Source organism: Aedes aegypti, chromosome 3 (assembly GCF_002204515.2).
Source record: "Aedes aegypti strain LVP_AGWG chromosome 3, AaegL5.0 Primary Assembly, whole genome shotgun sequence".
Lineage (NCBI taxonomy): Eukaryota > Metazoa > Arthropoda > Insecta > Diptera > Culicidae > Aedes > Aedes aegypti.
The window spans coordinates 314,025,894-314,052,879 of record NC_035109.1 but is presented as its reverse complement, the minus strand read 5'-3'; the positions used below and the strand labels follow the sequence as shown (position 1 = coordinate 314,052,879).

The following is a 26,986-nucleotide window of genomic DNA, read 5'->3' as shown; positions in this document are numbered from 1 at the left end:
GCAGCACAGACAAACAGGCGTAACAGTGATGGAATTTATATCGGCCTTTTCAAAAGGGTTCTAAACCTTATGCTAAAATTTTATTTTTATTGAAGCAAAGCGTGCTCTTGCTACTATTTTGGTAAATTTTTCCGCTCAAATAATAACTGTATCGTATTTAATGTTTACATTAAATGACATCCGGACAACGAATGTTCACCGAATGAACACGAAGTGGATGAATGTACAACGAAATCGTTCATTTTTTGTAAACACGGCCCGCAGTAAAGGTTTTCTTCCCGCTGGAAGTTGCAGCGTGACGTCATCGTAGATCAGTTCATCTGACATTTAGGAAAGGACACGGAAAACAAAATACACCCCAAATGTGAGTTTGAGCCAAGGTGTGACAAAATCTCAAAAACCGTCAAAACAAGTTTATTTCGACATAAACCAACGAAAAACATTTAAAAATTGAGTAAACCTTTATTTCTGATAGTAAATCTTCAAGCTGTAAAATATATAAACGTATTTGTCAAAATATACAAACTCTAGTGGAATTAAATGGTAAAGTACCAAATTCGGTTTTTCATCTACTTATGTATGTTTGAACTTAAACGTTCGATAATAAAATTGAGACAGAGCTTTTAAATCATAACCAACCTAAACACGTGAATGTTTTCATAGAATAATTCAAACAAATTGTTTGTTTAATGATATAAATATTTATTTAATCAATTTGTTTCATATCAGTCTGCACCACCCAGAAGCGACCCAATACGTCGTGTTGTCTTCGAAATTTCTCGTATCACTCCAAAGATGGCGTTCCGCAACTATCGTTGGGCTCGTCAGTATTTGTGTTGAAAAAGACACCCTCTTTCTTCTCTGGAGAAGAAATGACATTCTGCACTGCATGTAACAGAAATTGGAGAACTTTCCGCTTACTCTAGTGGCAAATTTGTTTTTGATGCATTTCACCTGCGAGAAATAGTGCTTGGAAAAGTGAATTTAGTTTTGTGTTTGTTGAGTTTATCGGGGAAGAACGTGAAATACGCGTGGGAGCAAACCGTAAGTATGTAGACTTTCATGATAGCAGGCTAGGTTCTGGAACAGTGAACTGATGAAATTTTGGTGTGACGACTCCCTTGCTTACTGCCCCGATGACATTTCAATGTTTACGAATACCAGGGGAAGAGATGTATGAAGGGCCAAAAGCCTCTGGTAGTGTTAAGATGAATTTATTATTAGTCTGTAAAAGTTTACAAACTAAAATTTTCATGGAAAATTATTCGCTCCGGGCTCTAATTGTGATAGTGATTTGTTTACAAAATTATTACGTTCACTTTTATGATTCATCGTCAATCAGCGCTTCATGGCAGTGATGTGGTTTATCATGACCAGTTCTGCGTAGTAGTTGTGCAAGGCATGGCTGTTTTGAGCATGAGAAACAGCAAAAGTGCATTCTCTCCACGCGCTCTCTGTTTTGCACAATTCCTTCGTTCTCTCTTTCGCTCTCCGGTCATAGTAAGATGCACTGCGCTCCGTACGCATTACTGGCTGATGGTGGGCAGATGTTATCCATTCAACATTTCGACACCGACCGACTCCACAATTGCTCTGCTCCGACTCCAGTCTACCGGAGGCGTACGGTTGCGCTAGACGTTCGCGGTTTCACTCCTCATTGACGAGAGGAGGCGCCAAACGTGATTGTTGTATTAGGGCTGTACCTATCTAACGGATTGCACGTTGTACGGACCGGGTCAGTAGTGAGAAGAATAGTGCGAGAACGATTGCACAGTGCACCGTTTGACCTACAGCTGTGCTAACTTGGAAGAATCGGTGAGTTAGTTCACCAGTGCACAGTGGGAGATTTGGTCATTTCGGCCCTTAATAATGCTTCCGAGAGTATTTGATGTATTCGGGGTTTTGATCTATTTAACTAACAGATGGAAAGTTCAATGTGCAAGGTTGAAGACTTCACAAAAGTTATAGAAAACGCTGTTTGAACAAATTTGTTTATGACACTTAGTTCATGACTTCTTTAAATTAAATGATAATTTTTTTTACAGTGTTAAATTCAAAGATGTCGATTCAGTATTAAAACGGGAATCCCAATTCAAATTTTATGGATTTTTGCAATGTGAGTTTGCAAATGGAATGCGAAATCAATAGATGATCGTATGTCAATTGAAATCAAGTTAACTTTAGATATGAAGTTACATATCCAAATCCAAATCCAAAAACCTTAAAAAGAATTTTTTGTCTCATTCCTATGAAGATAGATCAAAATGATGAATACACAAAAAAACACATATACTTACTGAAAAACTTTCTAGCAAACACCATAACGCTTAGAAGCATAATCAAGTAGCTATTTGTTAAGAGCGCTAAATAGACTAAATCTCCCGTTGTGCAGTGCAGAACTAGCGGTAACTGTTAGTCTATGTGCGGGTGATTGTTACGAACAAAGTGCCGTCCTCTCGATACTCTGCCTCGGTGCAGAGTTGACACAGAGTCGCAGGAAAGAGTGCTAGATTTTGAGGGCGGTGAACGCCTCTGATGTTTTCGTGGGAGATTTGAAGAAAATTTGAAAGGTGTGACTCCGAACGAAGTTCGGATTTGGAAGTGAACGCAACAGCACAGATCATTCCAAAGTGTGCCACCGAGTGAAGTGAAAGGGGGGGCTAATTTGAGGCATTCCCTCAAACATTTTGATGGAATTTGATAGCGCTCGACAGTGAGTGGTAAATCGCCAGGAAGAAAACAGTGTCCCGAAAAGGATTTGATCGACGATGGCGTCGCTATCGCTACCGCGAGTGCTGCAGAGCAAGAAGAACAATTTGGATATCGAACACGAGAACCTGATCAAGAACATGGTAGGCCTTGGGCGATGGTATAATTTTGGCTAAAGGAAAGTTTGGCATGGCACTCTTGGATTGGTCTGCACCACACGCCCTAATCGCACCGAAAACCAGCACAGGGACAGGGATCTCGGTTGCAATATGGCTCGAATAACTCGCACGGAATCTAATTTTAAATTCTAATCACGCCCGGCCAACAGTATCTCACCCAGAACCGGCGACTTCCGGTTTGACTAGCACCATTCTGTACCAGCGCTTCCACTAGCTCGTGCGAAGATTCTCTGCGTGTTGCTTTTGTACGCTCATTCGTACATGCTCATCCATATCGGAATATGACAAAAAAAGTTTGCTCACATGCTTGATGACTGCGGTGATGACGACGAGACGATTGAGTTGACACTTTACTACGTTCATCCAGGCATATTAAATCCATTCATAATTTACACGAGGGGCTCTCAACTTGTTGTGGTTGTTTAATTGTGTCAAAAAGCTATGAAGCTATGAAACTGGTATGTACGCTGGTCTTACAATTAAGAATCATTTATGTTTTCTCCCAAATTCAATTTAAAAAATTAGAAAAACAAAATTTGGGCGGCTTTAGGACGTTTGGTCGAAAGACATTTAGTCGAATGATGTTTGGTCGAATGACATTTGATCGAAAATACATTTGGTCGAAGGGATATTTGGTCGAACGACTAGAACATTTTGACGAGAGATTATTTAGTAATGGTTGATTGAACACGTTCAATTCAACAGATATAAAACCGAACTCGATTGTTTGCACAATAGATGATCTTAAGTTTATTTACTTTTCATCAGAAGTCAATAACGAATCTATCTACAAATTAAATATTACCTATGCTTTACATCGTGCTTAGTCTATCTGCTAGTGTCTATATTAGATACATTATTCTTGAAAATTTTCTTATTCTCAAGCTATTTTTGGAATGGAAGACAGGACGTTTTATTTTATCAAAATTTGTAGAAGGACAAAAATAATTGTATTTATAAATTGCTCAACGTTGGAATCACAATGATCTGTTGAATTTGTTATTCTAATATTGACCATAGTATTGTGCGTTTAGTATGAAGTTCATAAGAGAAATGAATTATCACCAACAAAAGTTCGCCGAAGTTCAGCGTCGGCATTCTAACAAAGTGCTACGCCGACAAAGGCATTCCTTATGCGTCGGTGAAGCACTAAATTAAAATGCCGACGCCGAACTTCTAATTGTCACTCGAATTGTCAATATACGAATTTTTAGATTCTACTGCGCTTGTTCATTTGCTAGATACAATTTACACGCTAAGCACAGATTACCCATCTTCTTCTGACGGGTGTGGGATCACTGCGTCCATTTTTTTAGGACTATTGTGATATACCCTATTACTCTATGTAAGGTAAAAAGGTGTAATACGCCCCCCCCTTAAGGAAAAACTGCTCTATCGCAATAGCAAATGCATCACTTCTAAAGTTTTCTATGTCAATGTGTTACTTACTTAGTTGGCCATGCTCTGCACGCAATTTTCTCTTTCCAGGTTGCTTCAAAAAAGTGTACAAGATGTTTTTTTGTAAACGGTTCCAATGTTTACGTTTCAAAACAACCCGAGCAATATGCCCCACCCGTAGAAAAAAGGTCCACAGCGTAATAGAAATGTTTCCAAGGAGAATTCCACCACCTGATAATCTTAAAAGGGTCCATTAGCAGTCGTCTTCCGGTAAAAGTTTTTGTATTAAGTACAATATTAAAGGATTGGCTTCATCCCCCCTGAGGCTTGCTTATCAAAAGCAAATTTTTAAACCAAAAACCTGATTTTCGATATTTTTAGAATTTCTATCGATTGTTTACACTTTTCAAAGAACATATAAGCGTAACATCATTTTTTCGCGAATATTCAAGATATGTAAGCATATTTACGTGTGAAAGAAGCCTCAATCCCATGAAAATGAATGTTGTTGAAACAATGTTTTCCAGTAGCAAATGTGCCTTCGGAATACTTTGCGCATTTGACTGAACTTTGAACCATCTGCCAGAGTTGTAGTTCCCCCAATCTGGCGTGATCAACCTAATAAAGCTAACCACCTCCCTGGGGGATGCGTTCCAAATATCAGCTGGCTGTGAGTAGTGCTTGCCAAATATTTTGAACCTACGATGGATGTGTGCACTGCAAGAGCAGAGAAGGTGTTGTGAGGTTTCGTCCGTCTCGTCACAGAAACGGCAATTTGTGTTTTGGACGACACCGATCTTGTATAAGTGGTATCTGCTTGGGCAGTGACCAGTTATTAGACCGATGTATGTTCTGAGATCCCTTTTGTTGAGACCTATAAGTTTTTGTGTTTGTGTCGTGTTTATTGTTACGAACCTTTTGGAAACTGTATTCCAATTTGATTGAATTCGACCGAACAACCAGTTGTTCAATTCCGTGTTTAGTGCAGAGTTTGAAATGCCAAGGAATGGCTCTGGACCAATGAACATATTGGTTGATCCATTCCTTGCTAGCTGATCGGCAATTTCGTTACCCTCTAGACCCGTATGTCCTGGGATCCAATATAGTTTAACTCGATTGCGTTCAGCTAGGGATTTCAGTGCAAGAATGCATTCCCACACAAGTTTTGAGTTGCAAGTGAAAGCCTTCAAAGATTGAAGCGCTGCTTGACTATCAGAGAAAATACAGATGTTGGCATGTCTGTAATTTCTTTTCAGACACAGCTGCGCCCATTCCTTGATTGCATAGACTTCTGCTTGAAATACTGTAGGCCACTGTCCAAGAGAGACAGAGATTCTGGTTTTCGGTCCGTATACTCCAGACTCTGAACCATCTGTGTAGAATTTAATAGATCCTGATGAAATGGTGGGTCCACCTCCTTCCCATTCCTCACGAGAAGGAAAGACCACCGTGAATGGTGAGTCATAGTTTACCACTTTTTCCATCCAGTCACTACATTTCTCAACAATAGGATTTATCGAAAATTCGTTTAATATACTGAGATGACCTGTTAAGTCCCCTGACAGTAAGACTGTTGATCGTTTTAGCCTAAGAGCACTTTTGACAGCATCCAGCTTTATGAATTGATCCAGCCGGGGCAGATTGAGTATAGCATCTAGGGCAAACGAGAGGGTACTACGAACTGCACCGGTTATGGCAATACAGACAATACGTTGAATTTTGTTGAAGCTTAGCTCTAGCCGTAGCTTCCTTTGTTTTAGGCCACCAAACAAGGGAAGCATAGGTTATTCTAGACCGAACGATTGTTTTATAGATCCACATGATCATACTGGGTTTTAGACCCCATGTTTTACCACAGGTCTTTGAGCAAACCCAGAGTCAATTGAGACCTCTATTTATGATTGTTTAAAGATGGGTATTCCAATTTAGTTTTGCGTCAAGTGTGATGCCAAGATACTTGACCTCATTCGAGTAAACTAATTTTATTTGGTTCAAGAAAAGAGGTTGGAGTAGTACCTTTCGTCGTTTTGTGAACGGTACAATTGTTGTTTTTGAAGGGTTTATTCCTAGTTTCTCTTTTTGACACCAGGAGAGTGTGTGATTGAGAGCAATTTGCATCCCTGATGAAATAACGCTGTCAAATTTGCCTCGTACAATAATGACTACGTCATCTGCGTATCCAACAACTTCAAACCCCCTTCTTTCTAAGCTATCTAGCAGTTCGTCCACCACTAATGACCACAATAAGGGAGAGAGTAATCCCCCTTGTAGCCATTACAGTAATGCGCGAATCACTCAGCTCAGATGAGATCTGTCGATTTGCTAGCATAGCATGTACCGAGGTTGCAATGCATGGGTCGAAGATTCTCCTCAACATTGCCGAACCTATAGACGAATAAGAAGCGTTATCGAACGCACCCTTAATATCAAGAAATGCTATAAGAGCGATTTCTTTTGCATTAAAGGTTTTCTCGATCTTGTTCACTAGCGTGTGCAGTGCTGGGACCGTTGATTTTCCGCTTTGATAAGCAAATTGGGATTTAGAAAGAGTCATAGTTTTCATAAATTTAGAATCTATATACTCGCATAATACCTTCTCCATGATTTTGAGCATTACCGAGGATAGGCTTATCGCTCGGAATGCTTTAGGGTTGATTTTGTCCTTTTTTCCTGCTTTTGGAATAAAGACAACTCGAACTTGACGCCAATCGTTTGGAACGTGTCCTAGAACTAAACTTGCCTTACAAAACTCTACCATGTGTGGAATCAGTGTCTCTTCCTCTTTTTGGATAAGCGCTGGGAAGATTCCATCCATACCAGCAGATTTGAATGGCTCGAAAGATCTCACTGCCCTAACAACCCTATCGCGAGTAAAAGCTTCTTTGGCAACCTTAATTGGGTCCCTTTTTGCTCCTGAGTCCCCTGATAGGAACCCGTGTGGAACTGAGACGTCAAGTCTGGCACCTTCAGCATTTAGACTCGTTTGTGGGATTGAATCAGGAAAGTGAACTCTTAGCATTTCACTCAGTGTTTCACAAGGTTCCACAGTGAGTGAACCGTCAGTCCTTTGAAACCTTCCCAAACCATTGGAGTGATCCTTCGAAAGAGTTTTATGAAGTCGAGCAGCTACGGGAGTTTTGTCAATGCTTTCACACATGAGAACCCATGATTTCCGTTTTGCTCGTCTCATTTCTTTGTTATACTCTGTCAGAGCCTTTCGGTATAGACTCCAATCAGAAGTGCTTTTGGCTCGGTTGAATTCCTTCCGAGCAGTTTTTCTGAGTTTATCAAGATTGAAGTTCCACCATGGAACATCTCTGTTCGAACTAACTGTTTTGATCGGACAGCTCTCTTGATAAGCATTTAGAATTTTGTTTTTAATAGAATCCGAAGCTGCTTCTAACTGTATAATAGTCTGAATATTCGGCTCTATTATATAGTCTTCAGAACGGAGAATAGCTGAGTAGGTTTCCCAATCAGTTTTCTTGGGATCTTTAAACGACTTTTGAATCATTAGACCCCCTTCCCACTCGAAGACTATATGTTTATGGTCTGACATAGATATTTCATTAGAAACATGCCAGTTTTTTTATTTTATCCGAGATGGATTGACTGCATAAAGTCAGATCAAGGACTTCTTGTCGTATGATGTTTTCAAATGTAGGCTTATCACCGACATTGCATATGTCAATATTTTTGGAGGAAAGAAACTGCAAAAGATGCTCACCTCTGATATTTGTGTTTGTACTTCCCCATACAAGGTGATGAGCATTGGCGTCACAACCTATGACGAAGGGGATGTTGTGTTTTTGACTCTAAGAGACAAGAGCAGCCATCTCTAGAGGAGGAATGTCTTCTGCGTCGCCAGGGAAATACGCCGAAACCATAATGGTCTCAGTACTTCCCCTAGCAGTAAAAACCTCCATCCTGACCGCCACGATGTCCCTTTTGATGAATTCTGTAATTGGAAAACATTTAGTATCATTGCGTATTAGAATAGCTGCTCTGGGAGAGAGCTGGCTGTCATCATATACCAACCTACACGAGCTTAGTTGAATACCTTGTATTCGAGTTTTGTTGACCCATGGCTCTTGAATCAGTGCCACGGAAAGGTGTTCTTTTGTGAATCTCCTGCAAAGCACATCTGTTGCGCACTGAGCATGATGGAGATTCACTTGGAGGATTTTAATCATTGCTGAGGCGTTCCGCATTTTCCGGACGTTTGCCGTCCTTCTTTGGATGTTGCGGATCATCAACTTTTGATTTTGGGGGATGTCTTAGATTTTGGTTTTTGTCCTTTCCCTTACCTAGGCCTGCTGGTTTATCCCCTGTGGTCAATTTCACACTTTTGACATTTCCACTGCCCTTATTGGGAGCCATTGAGGTGACACCGCTTGGGCCAGGAAGTGAGGTCAAGCATGCATCTTTTCCATTAGAGGAAGACAAGCTAGCTTGTATGGTGGGAGTTGGTTGTGGGATGCTACTAGAGGCCTCCTCAGATTTCTCTTGGGTCGGCTGTCAGTTGGATTGTCATTGGAGTTTGGGGTTGCTCTTTACTTTCCTCAACTGTATTTCTCCAAAGCGGTAGTTGAAGATGAACTTGGATTGAAGGAGTTTTTCCATGGACGGTCCATCTACATTAAAGACCCACACCACATGCTTGTTGTTAGGAGTGAGCCGTTGCATGACACGCCAGTTGTTGGTTATCAGATCGTTCTGACTCTCGATGAGAGCTTTGATACGATCATCGGTGTATTGTGCGCTTTGAGGGAAGAAGGCTCGAATCAGTTCTGGACGTTAAATCTTATCCTCATCCATTGCAGCCAACTCAACGCCTTCCACACAGCAAAAATTTATGAATATTAAGCAGCACGCAATTCGGACATCGACGGAAAATTGTGGCAGGCAGTTGAAAATTACAAGCGTTAGCTAACAGCTGAAGCAAATAAGACCATCTGTCATCCAATCAGGGCCCTTCCAACTATATTTCAGTTAAATCCGCTAGAAATTTACATGAATCTGCCACAAAACAAACCCAGCCTCGCTCAACAATCACGCGACCGAGAGAACGCTCCGCATTGTTGACTGCTCTTTCAATCACTTCTCGATGAAACCCATGAAACCACCAATCGTCGAAGCGATTCTGTGATACACTCATTTTACGCAGAACCTGTTCAACTTTCATCAGTCAATTACTAAGGTGGAGAGACAGCTGAGAGAGCTCAGGCGTGTAGCTTTCGCTCCAGAGGTCGAGAGTTCAAATCCAGTTAAGATTTTTTTTATATATTCATCTAGTTGGGTAGCTAATCATAGCTCATTTTCAAACCAACAGCAATGTAATTTTAAGATCGCACATAAGGCTGATACAAATATTAATTTTGTTTTATGTCACCCCCCCCCCCTTCAAAAATCCGAAAATTTTGAAGGGGAGAAAAAAAAAGATTCATCATTTTTTTGACATCAGTTAGGTTTTTTATATTTTTAAAGTAAAAAACAAGTAAAATAATAATCCAGAGGAGGTTCAAAAAAAGTTTAACAATTATCGTTAAAAATAAAAATTCGAATTTTTTTGTTTTTTTTTTTTTCATTTTTATTTTTTGTTCCTTATTTATTTTTATCCCCCCCCCTCGTACCTTCCAAGTGGTCTCGGACATAAAAGAAATTTAATATTTGTATCAGCCTAAATATCTATCGTATATGATGGAGTCCTTTTGTTACATTCGATTCGCTATAATTTTACAGGTTTCGTTCGTACTGTGTATTGTCAACAATTCTCAATTTTTCATCAAAATATGAGTAACCGACACTACCCATGTTTGGGTAAATCAACTAAGCTAATAATATGGGTATTTGTATTGGTAAGTTTTATTCATATTATGCGTTTTATATGTGAAACCCATAAATGAGTAAATCAATTACCAATTTATGGGTAATCTCAGTATCAGGAGACTGCACAGTACGAACGAAACCTGTAAAATTATAGCGAATCGAATGTAACAAAAGGACTCCATCATATACGATAGATATTTATGTGCGATCTTAAAATTACATTGCTGTTGGTTTGAAAATGAGCTATGATTAGCTACCCAACTAGATGAATATATAAAAAAAATCTTAACTGGATTTGAACTCTCGACCTCTGGAGCGAAAGCTACACGCCTGAGCTCTCTCAGCTGTCTCTCCACCTTAGTAATTGACTGATGAAAGTTGAACAGGTTCTGCGTAAAATGAGTGTATCACAGAATCGCTTCGACGATTGGTGGTTTCATGGGTTTCATCGAGAAGTGATTGAAAGAGCAGTCAACAATGCGGAGCGTTCTCTCGGTCGCGTGATTGTTGAGCGAGGCTGGGTTTGTTTTGTGGCAGATTCATGTAAATTTCTAGCGGATTTAACTGAAATATAGTTGGAAGGGCCCTGATTGGATGACAGATGGTCTTATTTGCTTCAGCTGTTAGCTAACGCTTGTAATTTTCAACTGCCTGCCACAATTTTCCGTCGATGTCCGAATTGCGTGCTGCTTAATATTCACAAATTTTTGCTGTGAGTAATATTTCTGTGATATTATGTGATATATTTGATTTCTTTTTTTCCACTGTAATTATTTCGATTCGTCAAGAGAAATATTACAAATTACACATTCTTACATTTTTTTCCTACCATAACTTTCCAAAACCATTTTAAGACAGAAAATAAAAGGCAAAATGTCGCAAGAACAAAATATCAAAAGATATAAGGCCGAAAAAAACAGCAGGTTAAATGCTATTCGTGTGGTTACAAATAAAACCCTTCTGTGAAAAAAACTTAGACCTTTCATCCTTTCTTTTGTTTCTTTTTCGACTTTTTGTTCTTTCGTTCTTTTGTCAAAGATTCAGTCCAAAAATTACACAAGTTACTATTAGTGCCAAAACGCAAATAAAAGCGCGCTTTTGCATCAAATCGAGCGGATGACTTCAGCGGATTCGCAAATAAAAGAATACTTGCTCTGAAGACATCATTATGAAGAAAATCTAATATGTGCACTATTGAAAAATCTTTGCATATCAATTTAAATTTATATCTTTGAAACTAACAACATTGAACATAAAATAAGAAACCAGTTATCGTTTATAGAATCCAGAATAAAAAAATTGATACAGTATTGCTAAATACAGTAATTTTAAATTTCAATTCGGATGAATATTCTTTATTCAAAAATTCCGAATCCATCAGAACACACATTGTTCAGTCGAAAACACTTAATTCCTTGAAGTGCTTTGAGTCAATTACAAAAGATAGCGTTTTGAAATTATTAACGTTCAAGAAGGGGCCTTCCTTAGCCGAGTGGTTAGAGTCCGCGGCTTCAAAGCAAATCCATGCTGAAGGTGCCTGGGTTCGATTCCCGGTCGGCCCAGGATCTTTTCGTAATGGAAATTTCCTTGACTTCCCTGGGCAAAGAGTATAATCGTACCTGCCACACGATATACGAATGCGAAAATGGCAACTTGGCAATGAAAGCTCTCAGCTAATAACTGTGGATGTGCTCATAAGAACACTAAGCTGAGAAGCAGGCTCTGTCCCAGTGAGGACGTAATGTCACGAAGAAGAAGAAGAAAAACGTTCAAGCTTCAAAGGCACTTTTTCTCTTCAAAACAAAAATAAGTTCGATGAAAATATGTTCACTTTATTTCAGTTGGTGAATAGAATACAGTTAACACATTTTTATAGAAACATACTTGATTTCAAGCGAAAAAACTGCTCTTGAAAATACTATAATTGTTGACGATTCCTGCTCCCTTAAATCCTAATATATCAAATACACTTTTGATATTCGTCATCAAACGTAAACATCCCACTGCAAAATCGCTAGTGTTTGGAGGGGATTTTAACCTCCAAATTGCCAAATAACCTCCAAATCATCACCTCCAAGTTAGTTCTAATACCCTCCGTTATATGAAATATGGTGGCGCGTCGATCGTCGCAAGTTTATCGTTAAACAGTCAATTAAATTTGATTGAAAATTGCAACTGAAAAGTGGAGTGTTTTGTAGAAAAGTATAGAAGGAACTACACTTTGTCGTAATTCCTTTCTAAGATGGATTAACTCAATATCGTTTTAAAACTTTAGGTTCAATTTATTGCTGGAAAAGAACAAAAACCAATTAACACCAAATTGTTTTACAGTTGTTACTTGGAGTAACATTATTTTATGAATTTTGAATATAAAATTTGAACCACGAATTGGTTTGGATTGCATGAAAATTGAATACCGAGTGTCGCATTAAATCGGTTTTGGTTTGCAACCACATTCCGTTTGAAAACCACTGATTATGGTACGATAACAATGGCGTGGAGTGAATCACACTCATTCCATTCTATGAACCAGCCAACTACGATGTTCATTCATGTAACTCACTGACCGTGTCATGTCAGCGGCACCTGGCGACATATTGACTGCTTATAAAAGCATAACTGTCTCATAAAAAATGTTGGTGATGAGATAATAGCGCTTGATGTTTGAAGTTTGTTTTCTTATACAAATTTTCACAATTTTCTTATACACTTCTGCAAGCCATATTCATTATTCACCATTTTGATCACCAAAAAATAAATATTTGAACTCAATTCTCGTTCTGCAGTTGCTATTTGGGCTGAAAGTTCATAAAGAGACTGTTGAAATGTTGATCAAATCATAAAGCCGTTGTCAAAATAAAGACTACGTAACCGAAAAGCATACTTGAGTGTGTTTATTTTTATGAAAAATGAAAAATGGCGTTGGTTTAAAAATCCTTATGGGACAATTATGAGTTTATGGGCAGTTATTCTGAAACGCTACAAAACAATAACGGAGGGGGGAAACATAGCTTCCCTTTCTTTCACTCAGAGTAAAAGCATGGATTGTTTTGATTGATCCCATCAGCTTGAAAACGCACATGGTTTACGAATAGGAGCATGTGGATTGCCGTGGGTGGGTTCGATGAGCCCTACTTGCGGTGGCTTACTGTACAGTATTGGACAATAAATTTGCAACTTTTTCGATTTTCCATACAACAATATGATCAGACTCAGTTATTTATGAACCGATTTGAATGAAATTCGCGATCAATTAACTTCACTGATGGATCTTTAATTCAAAATGTTGCTGGATTTGGAGTTTTTATTAATCTTTTAGCTCATTTACAATATCCTTGTTCTATATTCATAGCTGAGATAACTGCTTTATGTTTTGCATGCAACTTGATTAGAATTTTTACTTCAAACTTATTTATAATATGTTCTGACAGTTTGAGTTCTCTTAATGCTTTGCATTCAATAAACAATCTAGCTCTGTTATGGTTCAATCCAAGTGAGCCTTTAGTGTATAATATATTTGTTATAACGTTTTTGAAAAGATGAAGAGGTTTTGTGCCTTTTTGAGAAGATCTAATTAAGTGATCACTCAAAGGGGTTTTCCCTTTTCCAAAATTTAGGTTAAAATAAATAGATAACAATAATAATAAAAATAATAATTTGAATGAAATTTGCACAGCATGTCAGACATAACTTGAATCGCAACATATATGAAGCTATTTCTTCATTTTTTGTTTATGTTAATTATAAAATTGGTCAAATAATTCAATTCGACCAAACCGTTGTTGCTTTTGGACTCGTAATTGGAAAAATCATTCAAGAATAAATGTTTGAAAAACTGTGACAATTCCATTCATTGCGGTCTATAATCAACTCAGATTTAACCCTCTTAAGTTGACCATTTTCTATGGAAAATCAAAAAGATGTTGCAAATTCATCGTCCAATACTGTGCATGAGAGGAAAAGTGGCCGCCGACGGTAACGATGGAAGTTGTTAGTACGCATCAACGAGTTTTTCAACGTTAGTTGAATAGCAAATGGAAATGAATTCAAGAGTGCGGTAAACTGTGTGAAATATAGCAGGTTTTTGTCTGCTACGGTGAATCGTTGTTCCACATCGATTGGTTAAGGTCAAAGTAATGGTGTTTCCTAATCATGTGTCGGTATGTAATGGCTCCTAATGGTTGTATTGGTATGGTATACTCAAGTTTGCTTTTTGCTTTCAACAAGTATCGTAGGCAGTGTAACAAGGAGCATCAATAAAAAAAGGTTAATCAACTTCTTTCAGAAGCTGGAAAAGCATCCAGAAGCTGGGAGAGCTTCTCTTCAAAAGCTGGCAAAGCTTCTCTTCAGAAGCTGATAAGTTTCTCTTCAGAAGCTGGTGAGCTTCTCTTCAGAAGCTAGTAAGCTTCTTTCAGATGCTGGCAAAGCTTCTCTTCAGAAGCTAGTAAGCTTCTTTTCAGAAGCTGGAAAAAACTTCTCTTCAGAAGCTGGCAAAGCTTCTCTTCAGAAGCTGGAAAAAGCTTCTCTTCAGAAACTGGAAAAGCTTTTCTTCAGATGCTGGCAAAGCTTCTCTTCAGAAGCTGGCAAAGCTTCTCTTCAGAAGCTGGCAAAGCTTCTCTTCAGAAGCTGGCAAAGCTGCTCTTCAGAAGCTGGCAAAGCTTCTCTTCAGAAGCTGGCAAAGCTTCTCTTCAGAAGCTGGCAAAGCTTCTCTTCACATGCTGGCAAAGCTTCTCTTCACATGCTGGCAAAGCTTCTCTTCAGAAGCTGATAAGTTTCTCTTCAGAAGCTGGTGAGCTTCTCTTCAGAAGCTAGTAAGCTTCTTTCAGATGCTGGCAAAGCTTCTCTTCAGAAGCTAGTAAGCTTCTTTTCAGAAGCTGGAAAAAACTTCTCTTCAGAAGCTGGCAAAGCTTCTCTTCAGAAGCTGGAAAAAGCTTCTCTTCAGAAACTGGAAAAGCTTTTCTTCAGATGCTGGCAAAGCTTCTCTTCAGAAGCTGGCAAAGCTTCTCTTCAGAAGCTGGCAAAGCTTCTCTTCAGAAGCTGGCAAAGCTGCTCTTCAGAAGCTTTCAAAGCTTCTCTTCAGAAGCTGGCAAAGCTTCTCTTCAGAAGCTGGCAAAGCTTCTCTTCACATGCTGGCAAAGCTTCTCTTCAGAAGCTGATAAGTTTCTCTTCAGAAGCTGGTGAGCTTCTCTTCAGAAGCTAGTAAGCTTCTTTCAGATGCTGGCAAAGCTTCTCTTCAGAATCTAGTAAGCTTCTTTTCAGAAGCTGGAAAAAACTTCTCTTCAGAAGCTGGCAAAGCTTCTCTTCAGAAGCTGGAAAAAGCTTCTCTTCAGAAACTGGAAAAGCTTTTCTTCAGATGCTGGCAAAGCTTCTCTTCAGAAGCTGGCAAAGCTTCTCTTCAGAAGCTGGCAAAGCTTCTCTTCAGAAGCTAGCAAAGCTTCTCTTCAGAAGCTGGCAAAGCTTCTCTTCAGAAGCTGGCAAAGCTTCTCTTCAGAAGCTGATAAGTTTCTCTTCAGAAGCTGGTGAGCTTCTCTTCAGAAGCTAGTAAGCTTCTTTCAGATGCTGGCAAAGCTTCTCTTCAGAAGCTGGCAAAGCTTCTCTTCAGAAGCTGGCAAAGCTTCTCTTCAGAAGCTGGCAAAGCTTCTCTTCAGAAGCTGGCAAAGCTGCTCTTCAGAAGCTGGCAAAGCTTCTCTTCAGAAGCTGGCAAAGCTTCTCTTCAGAAGCTGGCAAAGCTTCTCTTCACATGCTGGCAAAGCTTCTCTTCAGAAGCTGATAAGTTTCTCTTCAGAAGCTGGTGAGCTTCTCTTCAGAAGCTAGTAAGCTTCTTTCAGATGCTGGCAAACCTTCTCTTCAGAAGCTAGTAAGCTTCATTCAGATGTTGGCAAAGCTTCTCTTCAGAAGCTAGAAAGCTTCTCTTCAGAAGCTAGAAAGCTTCTCTTCAGAAGCTAGAAAGCTTCTCTTCAGAAGCTGGAAAAAACTTCTCTTCAGAAGCTAGCAAAGCTTCTCTTCAGAAGCTGGCAAAGCTTCTCTTCAGAAGCTGATAAGTTTCTCTTCAGAAGCTGGTGAGCTTCTCTTCAGAAGCTAGTAAGCTTCTTTCAGATGCTGGCAAAGCTTCTCTTCAGAAGCTAGAAAGCTTCTTTTCAGAAGCTGGAAAAAACTTCTCTTCAGAAGCTGGCAAAGCTTCTCTTCAGAAGATGGAAAAAGCTTCTCTTCAGAAACTGGAAAAGCTTTTCTTCAGATGCTGGCAAAGCTTCTCTTCAGAAGCTGGCAAAGCTTCTCTTCAGAAGCTGGCAAAGCTTCTCTTCAGAAGCTAGCAAAGCTTCTCTTCAGAACCTGGCAAAGCTTCTCTTTAGAAGCTGGCAAAGCTTCTCTTCAGAAGCTGGCAAGTTTTTTATTTTCTTCAGAAGCTGCCAAAGCTTCTCTTCAGAAGCTGGCAAAGCTTCTCTTCAGAAGCTGGCAAAGCTTCTCTTCAGAAGCTGGCAAAGCTTCTCTTCAGAAGCTAGCAAAGCTTCTCTTCAGAACCTGGCAAAGCTTCTCTTCAGAAGCTAGCAAAGCTTCTCTTCAGAACCTGGCAAAGCTTCTCTTCAGAAGCTAGCAAAGCTTCTCTTCAGAACCTGGCAAAGCTTCTCTTCAGAAGCTGGCAAAGCTTCTCTTCAGAAGCTAGCAAAGCTTCTCTTCAGAACCTGGCAAAGCTTCTCTTTAGAAGCTGGCAAAGCTTCTCTTCAGAAGCTGGCAAGTTTTTTATTTTCTTCAGAAGCTGCCAAAGCTTCTCTTCAGAAGCTGGCAAAGCTTCTCTTCAGAAGCTGGCAAAGCTTCTCTTCAGAAGCTGGCAAAGCTTCTCTTCAGAAGCTGGCAAAGCTTCTCTTCAGAAGCTGGCAAAGCTTCTCTTCAGAAGCTAGCAAAGCTTCTCTTCAGAACCTGGCAAAGCTTCTCTTCAGAAGCTGGCAAAGCTTCTCTTCAGAAGCTGGCAAAGCTTCTCTTCAGAAGCTGGCAAAGCTTCTCTTTAGAAGCTGGCAAAGCTTCTCTTCAGAAGCTGGCAAGTTTTTTATTTTCTTCAGAAGCTGCCAAAGCTTCTCTTCAGAAGCTGGCAAAGCTTCTCTTCAGAAGCTTGCAAAGCTTCTCTTCAGAAGCTGGCAAAGCTTCTCTTCAGAAGCTAGCAAAGCTTCTCTTCAGAACCTGGCAAAGCTTCTCTTCAGAAGCTGGCAAAGCTTCTCTTCAGAACCTGGCAAAGCTTCTCTTTAGAAGCTGGCAAAGCTTCTCTTCAGAAGCTGGCAAGTTTTTTATTTTCTTCAGAAGCTGCCAAAGCTTCTCTTCAGAAGCTGGCAAAGCTTCTCTTCAGAAGCTGGCAAAGCTTCTCTTCAGAACCTGGCAAAGCTTCTCTTCAGAAGCTGGCAAAGCTTCTCTTCAGAACCTGGCAAAGCTTCTCTTCAGAAGCTGGCAAAGCTTCTCTTTAGAAGCTGGCAAAGCTTCTCTTCAGAAGCTGGCAAGTTTTTTATTTTCTTCAGAAGCTGCCAAAGCTTCTCTTCAGAAGCTGGCAAAGCTTCTCTTCAGAAGCTTGCAAAGCTTCTCTTCAGAAGCTGGCAAAGCTTCTCTTCAGAAGCTAGCAAAGCTTCTCTTCAGAACCTGGCAAAGCTTCTCTTCAGAAGCTGGCAAAGCTTCTCTTCAGAACCTGGCAAAGCTTCTCTTTAGAAGCTGGCAAAGCTTCTCTTCAGAAGCTGGCAAGTTTTTTATTTTCTTCAGAAGCTGCCAAAGCTTCTCTTCAGAAGCTGGCAAAGCTTCTCTTCAGAAGCTGGCAAAGCTTCTCTTCAGAAGCTGGCAAAGCTTCTCTTCAGAAGCTAGCAAAGCTTCTCTTCAGAACCTGGCAAAGCTTCTCTTCAGAAGCTGGCAAAGCTTCTCTTCAGAAGCTGGCAAAGCTTCTCTTCAGAAGCTGGCAAAGCTTCTCTTCAGAAGCTGGCAAAGCTTCTCTTCAGAAGCTGGCAAAGCTTCTCTTCAGAAGCTAGCAAAGCTTCTCTTCAGAACCTGGCAAAGCTTCTCTTCAGAAGCTGGCAAAGCTTTGCTTTTTGCTTTCAACAAGTATCGTAGGCAGTGTAACAAGGAGCATCAATAAAAAAAGGTTAATCAACTTCTTTCAGAAGCTGGAAAAGCATCCAGAAGCTGGGAGAGCTTCTCTTCAAAAGCTGGCAAAGCTTCTCTTCAGAAGCTGATAAGTTTCTCTTCAGAAGCTGGTGAGCTTCTCTTCAGAAGCTAGTAAGCTTCTTTCAGATGCTGGCAAAGCTTCTCTTCAGAAGCTAGTAAGCTTCTTTTCAGAAGCTGGAAAAAACTTCTCTTCAGAAGCTGGCAAAGCTTCTCTTCAGAAGCTGGAAAAAGCTTCTCTTCAGAAACTGGAAAAGCTTTTCTTCAGATGCTGGCAAAGCTTCTCTTCAGAAGCTGGCAAAGCTTCTCTTCAGAAGCTGGCAAAGCTTCTCTTCAGAAGCTGGCAAAGCTGCTCTTCAGAAGCTGGCAAAGCTTCTCTTCAGAAGCTGGCAAAGCTTCTCTTCAGAAGCTGGCAAAGCTTCTCTTCACATGCTGGCAAAGCTTCTCTTCACATGCTGGCAAAGCTTCTCTTCAGAAGCTGATAAGTTTCTCTTCAGAAGCTGGTGAGCTTCTCTTCAGAAGCTAGTAAGCTTCTTTCAGATGCTGGCAAAGCTTCTCTTCAGAAGCTAGTAAGCTTCTTTTCAGAAGCTGGAAAAAACTACTCTTCAGAAGCTGGCAAAGCTTCTCTTCAGAAGCTGGAAAAAGCTTCTCTTCAGAAACTGGAAAAGCTTTTCTTCAGATGCTGGCAAAGCTTCTCTTCAGAAGCTGGCAAAGCTTCTCTTCAGAAGCTGGCAAAGCTTCTCTTCAGAAGCTGGCAAAGCTGCTCTTCAGAAGCTTTCAAAGCTTCTCTTCAGAAGCTGGCAAAGCTTCTCTTCAGAAGCTGGCAAAGCTTCTCTTCACATGCTGGCAAAGCTTCTCTTCAGAAGCTGATAAGTTTCTCTTCAGAAGCTGGTGAGCTTCTCTTCAGAAGCTAGTAAGCTTCTTTCAGATGCTGGCAAAGCTTCTCTTCAGAATCTAGTAAGCTTCTCTTCAGAATCTAGTAAGCTTCTTTTCAGAAGCTGGAAAAAACTTCTCTTCAGAAGCTGGCAAAGCTTCTCTTCAGAAGCTGGAAAAAGCTTCTCTTCAGAAACTGGAAAAGCTTTTCTTCAGATGCTGGCAAAGCTTCTCTTCAGAAGCTGGCAAAGCTTCTCTTCAGAAGCTGGCAAAGCTTCTCTTCAGAAGCTAGCAAAGCTTCTCTTCAGAAGCTGGCAAAGCTTCTCTTCAGAAGCTGGCAAAGCTTCTCTTCAGAAGCTGATAAGTTTCTCTTCAGAAGCTGGTGAGCTTCTCTTCAGAAGCTAGTAAGCTTCTTTCAGATGCTGGCAAAGCTTCTCTTCAGAAGCTGGCAAAGCTTCTCTTCAGAAGCTGGCAAAGCTTCTCTTCAGAAGCTGGCAAAGCTTCTCTTCAGAAGCTGGCAAAGCTGCTCTTCAGAAGCTGGCAAAGCTTCTCTTCAGAAGCTGGCAAAGCTTCTCTTCAGAAGCTGGCAAAGCTTCTCTTCACATGCTGGCAAAGCTTCTCTTCAGAAGCTGATAAGTTTCTCTTCAGAAGCTGGTGAGCTTCTCTTCAGAAGCTAGTAAGCTTCTTTCAGATGCTGGCAAACCTTCTCTTCAGAAGCTAGTAAGCTTCATTCAGATGTTGGCAAAGCTTCTCTTCAGAAGCTAGAAAGCTTCTCTTCAGAAGCTAGAAAGCTTCTCTTCAGAAGCTAGAAAGCTTCTCTTCAGAAGCTGGAAAAAACTTCTCTTCAGAAGCTGGCAAAGCTTCTCTTCAGAAGCTGGCAAAGCTTCTCTTCAGAAGCTGATAAGTTTCTCTTCAGAAGCTGGTGAGCTTCTCTTCAGAAGCTAGTAAGCTTCTTTCAGATGCTGGCAAAGCTTCTCTTCAGAAGCTAGAAAGCTTCTTTTCAGAAGCTGGAAAAAACTTCTCTTCAGAAGCTGGCAAAGCTTCTCTTCAGAAGATGGAAAAAGCTTCTCTTCAGAAACTGGAAAAGCTTTTCTTCAGATGCTGGCAAAGCTTCTCTTCAGAAGCTGGCAAAGCTTCTCTTCAGAAGCTGGCAAAGCTTCTCTTCAGAAGCTAGCAAAGCTTCTCTTCAGAACCTGGCAAAGCTTCTCTTTAGAAGCTGGCAAAGCTTCTCTTCAGAAGCTGGCAAGTTTTTTATTTTCTTCAGAAGCTGCCAAAGCTTCTCTTCAGAAGCTGGCAAAGCTTCTCTTCAGAAGCTGGCAAAGCTTCTCTTCAGAAGCTGGCAAAGCTTCTCTTCAGAAGCTGGCAAAGCTTCTCTTCAGAAGCTGGCAAAGCTTCTCTTCAGAAGCTGGCAAAGCTTCTCTTCAGAAGCTAGCAAAGCTTCTCTTCAGAACCTGGCAAAGCTTCTCTTCAGAAGCTGGCAAAGCTTCTCTTCAGAAGCTGGCAAAGCTTCTCTTCAGAAGCTGGCAAAGCTTCTCTTCAGAAGCTGGCAAAGCTTCTCTTCAGAAGCTGGCAAGTTTTTTATTTTCTTCAGAAGCTGCCAAAGCTTCTCTTCAGAAGCTGGCAAAGCTTCTCTTCAGAAGCTTGCAAAGCTTCTCTTCAGAAGCTGGCAAAGCTTCTCTTCAGAAGCTAGCAAAGCTTCTCTTCAGAACCTGGCAAAGCTTCTCTTCAGAAGCTGGCAAAGCTTCTCTTCAGAACCTGGCAAAGCTTCTCTTTAGAAGCTGGCAAAGCTTCTCTTCAGAAGCTGGCAAGTTTTTTATTTTCTTCAGAAGCTGCCAAAGCTTCTCTTCAGAAGCTGGCAAAGCTTCTCTTCAGAAGCTGGCAAAGCTTCTCTTCAGAACCTGGCAAAGCTTCTCTTCAGAAGCTGGCAAAGCTTCTCTTCAGAACCTGGCAAAGCTTCTCTTCAGAAGCTGGCAAAGCTTCTCTTTAGAAGCTGGCAAAGCTTCTCTTCAGAAGCTGGCAAGTTTTTTATTTTCTTCAGAAGCTGCCAAAGCTTCTCTTCAGAAGCTGGCAAAGCTTCTCTTCAGAAGCTTGCAAAGCTTCTCTTCAGAAGCTGGCAAAGCTTCTCTTCAGAAGCTAGCAAAGCTTCTCTTCAGAACCTGGCAAAGCTTCTCTTCAGAAGCTGGCAAAGCTTCTCTTCAGAACCTGGCAAAGCTTCTCTTTAGAAGCTGGCAAAGCTTCTCTTCAGAAGCTGGCAAGTTTTTTATTTTCTTCAGAAGCTGCCAAAGCTTCTCTTCAGAAGCTGGCAAAGCTTCTCTTCAGAAGCTGGCAAAGCTTCTCTTCAGAAGCTGGCAAAGCTTCTCTTCAGAAGCTAGCAAAGCTTCTCTTCAGAACCTGGCAAAGCTTCTCTTCAGAAGCTGGCAAAGCTTCTCTTCAGAAGCTGGCAAAGCTTCTCTTCAGAAGCTAGCAAAGCTTCTCTTCAGAACCTGGCAAAGCTTCTCTTCAGAAGCTGGCAAAGCTTCTCTTCAGAAGCTGGCAAAGCTTCTCTTCAGAAGCTGGCAAAGCTTCTCTTCAGAACCTGGCAAAGCTTCTCTTTAGAAGCTGGCAAAGCTTCTCTTCAGAAGCTGGCAAGTTTTTTATTTTCTTCAGAAGCTGCCAAAGCTTCTCTTCAGAAGCTGGCAAAGCTTCTCTTCAGAAGCTGGCAAAGCTTCTCTTCAGAAGCTGGCAAAGCTTCTCTTCAGAAGCTAGCAAAGCTTCTCTTCAGAACCTGGCAAAGCTTCTCTTCAGAAGCTGGCAAAGCTTCTCTTCAGAACCTGGCAAAGCTTCTCTTTAGAAGCTGGCAAAGCTTCTCTTCAGAAGCTGGCAAGTTTTTTATTTTCTTCAGAAGCTGGCAAAGCTTCTCTTCAGAAGCTGGCAAAGCTACTCTTCAGAAGCTGGCAAAGCTTCTCTTCAGAAGCTGGCAAAGCTTCTCTTCAGAAGCTAGCAAAGCTTCTCTTCAGAACCTGGCAAAGCTTCTCTTCAGAAGCTGGCAAAGCTTCTCTTCAGAAGCTGGCAAAGCTTCTCTTCAGAAGCTGGCAAAGCTTCTCTTCAGAAGCTGGCAAAGCTTCTATTCAGAAGCTAGCAAAGCTTCTCTTCAGAACCTGGCAAAGCTTCTCTTCAGAAGCTGGCAAAGCTTCTCTTCAGAAGCTGATAAGTTTCTCTTCAGAAGCTGGTGAGCTTCTCTTCAGAAGCTAGTAAGCTTCTTTCAGATGCTGGCAAAGCTTCTCTTCAGAAGCTAGTAAGCTTCTTTTCAGAAACTGGAAAAAACATCTATTCAGAAGCTGGCAAAGCTTCTCTTCAGAAGCTGGCAAAGCTTCTCTTTAGAAGCTGGCAAAGCTTCTCTTCAGAAGCTGGCAAGTTTTTTTTTCTTCAGAAGCTGGGAAGCTTCTCTTCAGAAGCTGGGAAGCTTCTCTTCAGAAGCTGGGAAGCTTCTCTTCAGAAGCTAGGAAGTTTCTCTTCAGAAGCTCGGAAGCTTCTCTTCAGAAGCTGGGAAGATTCTCTCCAGAAGCTGGCAAAGCTTCTCTTCAGAAGCTGGTAAGTTTCTCTTCAGAAGCTGTTAAAGCTTCTCTACACAAGCTGGAAAAGCTTCTTTTCAGAAGCTGGCAAAGCTTCTCTCCCACATTGCATTGCCTTCGATTCGGTTGTTGATGACTGTATTAACAGTTAAACCGTTCCATACATAAAGCAGTCTGTCAGAATCTTTATATGAATAGAGTTGTACTTTCATAAGAAGAAAACTGCGTTTTCTGCACGGCTACCAGACACCGATATCGCGATAAAAATCATTCATTCACCATAGAGGCACTTGCTGCCTGCAATTCTCAATCGTCTTAATGGTGTGATGATAATGGACACGCATATCTTGCTCGACAGTGCAGCGAAGGCTAAAAATTATCTAGATTTTAATGTTGCTTAGATTGAATTAGACAAACCAACTATGCGCGGGAATAATTCAATTAGGTATATATAATAAAAACTTATCTTTTGGTGTGCTCCATGGTGGTTTCGAAATAGTTACGCATAACTGGCGCAACTTTTCAAATACGTTCGACCATTGAAGAACGCCTACATGCGACTGTTCAGTTACGTACGGCGCGAACTGTGGCCTTGTTGCATAATTTCTTCTGCAACGGTCTGCTTTGCTACTCAACGTGACATTTACCTGTCTCAGTTGTAGTCTTCAATCGAATGTTGTCGGATGATTATCAAGAACTATTCAACTTTTTTTTACAGTCTTCTATTAGTATCATTCTGAACATTACTTTAATTTCTAATGTCTAGGTGTTCTGTTTTAGACAGCAATATCATTCTAATTTGATAAACAAAAATTAAGCATTTATTAACATTTTGTTAACAATATATTACATTTTATTAGCTAAAATATGTTCGATGCGGCATTCATCGCAGAATTTCGACGATTGCAAGCGGCGTCGATTCAGGTGAAGATAGATTGCAAAATTGTGTTGAAGCTTTGAAAAAGGCATAGAAAATTCGTTCATATTTGATCAGTTTCCCTTCAGCAGCATAGACAACGATATATGTACCTACTGAGAGGAATGAAGGTAGAGATGTTGATATGAATTTATTGGAAAACGATGCATACTTTATTCATGGTCGACGAGCAAAAGTGCGGGTAAAAGTTTGATTTTCATTTCTTTTTTTTACGGTAGAGTAACGTTTTCGTTTTATTGATTTTGCACGCTGCAGTTCTCGCGTGCATGTATGAATTGCGAAGGGTACGCGTGTTTTTCGACTGACTTTATAATGGGTGAGCTTATGGGCTGCAGATGCGAAAATTTCTCAGTGAAATGATAATTTTAATTAGACACGTTTATACTAAGCATTTTAATGCTCAAACCTAGGAATAATTTTCTTTATCCATTGATTTATTCCAAATTAATCATAGCTTTCCCGAATAAAACAGTACCTACTGAATAATATATACAGGGTGCCAAACCCTCAAAAACATTGATCAATTTTGTGTTTCTCATAACATTATATATATATATATATATATATATATTTCTTACAAATTTAACTCACAAAGGCAGTTGAATATTTTCAAAACAATTAGGTACTGGCAGCCAAATTTTATGACTATATGATATGTACCATTTTCTGATAGTTTTAAGCATGCTTGAAAAAATGTTTAGGTTATTAAGATTTTGCTGATTTTGGGTAACTAAAACTGATTTCTGTAGTAAATAACGCGCCTTTTTTTTTTTTTTAATTTCTTTATTAGTATCATTCCAAATATTACATTCATTTCTTATATCTAGGTGTTCTGTGTTATTTGACAACACTATCATCCTAATTTGGTAAAACAAATTTAAGATTTAATTAACATTTTGTTAACAACATATTACATTTCATTTGCCGTAGCAGTTTAGTTTTTTTTACAGGTGAGTTGATTTCACCTGCTTATAAGAGAAAAAAAAATGTTTTTAATATACTTAACCTAACTTAACCTAAACATATAACGCATTAATCGTGGCAATAGAAGATTGTAACGATTTTTGCCTGAAATTATTAATGATTGTATTTGACATTTGTTCCAATGTTTCAACATTGGATATTCTATGTAACTCATTGGTACTATACCAGGGAGGAAGCCTCAGAATCATTTTCCAAATTTTATTTTGAATTCTCTGCAGAGCTTTCTTCCTGGTATTACAACAGCTAGTCCATATTGGTACAGCATACAACATGGCTGGCCTGAAAATTTGTTTGAATATCAACAGCTTGTTCTTAAGACAAAGTTTTGATTTTCTATTAATAAGGGGATAGAGACATTTTACATATTTATTACATTTGGCTTGAATGCCCTCAATGTGATTTTTGAAAGTTAAATTCTTATCTAGCATGAGCCCTAGATACTTAACTTCATCTGACCAATTTATTGGAACCCCTCTCATCGTGACAACATGTCTACTTGAAGGTTTCAAATAAAGAGCTTTTGGTTTATGTGGGAATATTATTAGTTGAGTTTTGGAAGCATTAGGAGAAATCTTCCATTTTTGCAAGTATGAAGAAAAAATATCCAAACTTTTTTGCAATCGACTACAGATGACACGCAGGCTTCGTCCTTTGGCGGAGAGGCCTGTGTCATCCGCAAACAAAGATTTTTGACATCCCTGAGGTAACTCAGGTAAGTCAGATGTGAAAATATTGTATAATATTGGTCCCAAAATGCTGCCTTGAGGAACACCAGCTCTTACAGGAAGTCTTTCAGATCTGGAGTTCTGATAATTAACCTGAAGTGTACGATTTGACAGATAACTTTGAATTATTCTAACAATGTATGTTGGAAAATCAAAGTTTTTTAATTTTACAATCAAACATTCATGCCAAACACTATCGAATGCTTTTTCTATGTCTAGAAGAGCAAGACCAGTAGAGTAGCCTTCAGATTTGTTGGAACGGATCAAATTTGTTACACGTAAAAGTTGATGAGTGGTCGAATGTCCATGGCGGAATCCGAACTGTTCATTGGCAAAAATTGAATTTTCGTTGATGTGGGCCATCATTCTGTTCAAAATGACCTTTTCAAAAAGTTTACTGATGGAGGAAAGCAAACTGATTGGACGATAGCTAGAAGCTTCTGCAGGATTTTTGTCTGGTTTTAAAATTGGAACAACCTTAGCATTTTTCCATTTGTCAGGAAAATATGCTAATTGAAAACATTTGTTAAATATATCAACTAAAAATGATAAGCTACTTTCTGGAAGTTTCTTGATGAGGATGTAGAAAATTCCATCATCGCCAGGAGCTTTCATGTTTTTGAATTTTTTAATAATAGTTCTCACTTCTTCCAAATCAGTCTCCCAGGCATTTTCAAAAACGTTCTCTTGATTGAGAATATTTTCGAACTCCTGAGTAACTTTATTTTCAATTGGACTAGTAAGTCCTAAATTAAAATTGTGCGCACTTTCAAACTGCATAGCAAGTTTTTGAGCTTTTTCGCAATTAGTTAGTAATAATTTGTTTTCCTCTTTCAATGCCGGTATTGGCTTCTGAGGTTTTTTCAAGATTTTCGATAATTTCCAAAAGGGCTTAGAGCCAGGGTCCAATTGAGAAATTTTATTTTCAAAATTTTTGTTTCTTAATTGAGCAAAACGTTTCTTGATTTCTTTCTGCAAATCCTGCCATATAATTTTCATAGCAGGATCGCGAGTGCGTTGAAATTGCCTTCTCCTCACGTTTTTAAGACGGATCAAGAGTTTAAGACCATCGTCTATAATCACGGATTCAAATTTTACTTCACATTTTGGAATTGCAATGCTCCGGGCTTCAACAATGGAATTTGTTAAAGTTTCAAGAGCATTGTCAATATCAAGTTTAGTTTCTAAAGAAATGTTAACATCAAGATTGGAGTCAACATACGTTTTATATATATTCCAGTCGGCTCGTAAATAATTGAAAGTGGAGCTGATAGGATTGAGAATCGCTTCTTGGGATATTTGAAATGTAACAGGGACATGATCAGAATCAAAATCAGCATGAGTAATCAGTTGGCTACAAAGATGACTAGAGTCGGTTAAGACCAAATCAATCGTAGATGGATTTCTAGAAGAGGAAAAACATGTGGGGCTATCAGGGTATTGAATTGAGAAATATCCTGAAGAGCACTCATCAAATAAAATTCTGCCGTTGGAATTACTTTGAGAATTATTCCATGACCGATGTTTGGCATTAAAGTCACCAATGACAAAAAATTTTGACTTATTGCGAGTCAATTTACGCAAGTCAGTTTGGAGCAAATTAACTTGCTGCCCAGAGCATTGAAAAGGCAAATAGGCAGCTATGAAAGTATATTTACCAAACTGTGTTTC

General features: G+C 39.7%; 1 protein-coding gene across 7 annotated transcripts in view; it reads left to right on the top strand.

The window, feature by feature from the left end:
- The first annotated feature begins 852 nt into the window (after positions 1-852).
- The window catches only part of LOC5564744 (huntingtin-interacting protein 1), a 99,853-nt gene continuing 73,719 nt past the window's right edge, over positions 853-26,986 (top strand). The window contains exons 1-2 of one of the 7 annotated variants that reach the window (XM_021852414.1): positions 1,742-1,815; positions 2,393-2,852. In XM_021852414.1, the coding sequence (XP_021708106.1) occupies positions 2,769-2,852 (84 nt within the window). In that variant the 5' untranslated portion in view covers positions 1,742-1,815; positions 2,393-2,768. Of the gene's footprint in view, positions 1,049-1,602; positions 1,816-2,392; positions 2,853-26,986 lie in introns of those variants that run through there. The other 6 variants (XM_021852406.1, XM_021852407.1, XM_021852409.1 and 3 more) reach the window with 6 other exon arrangements.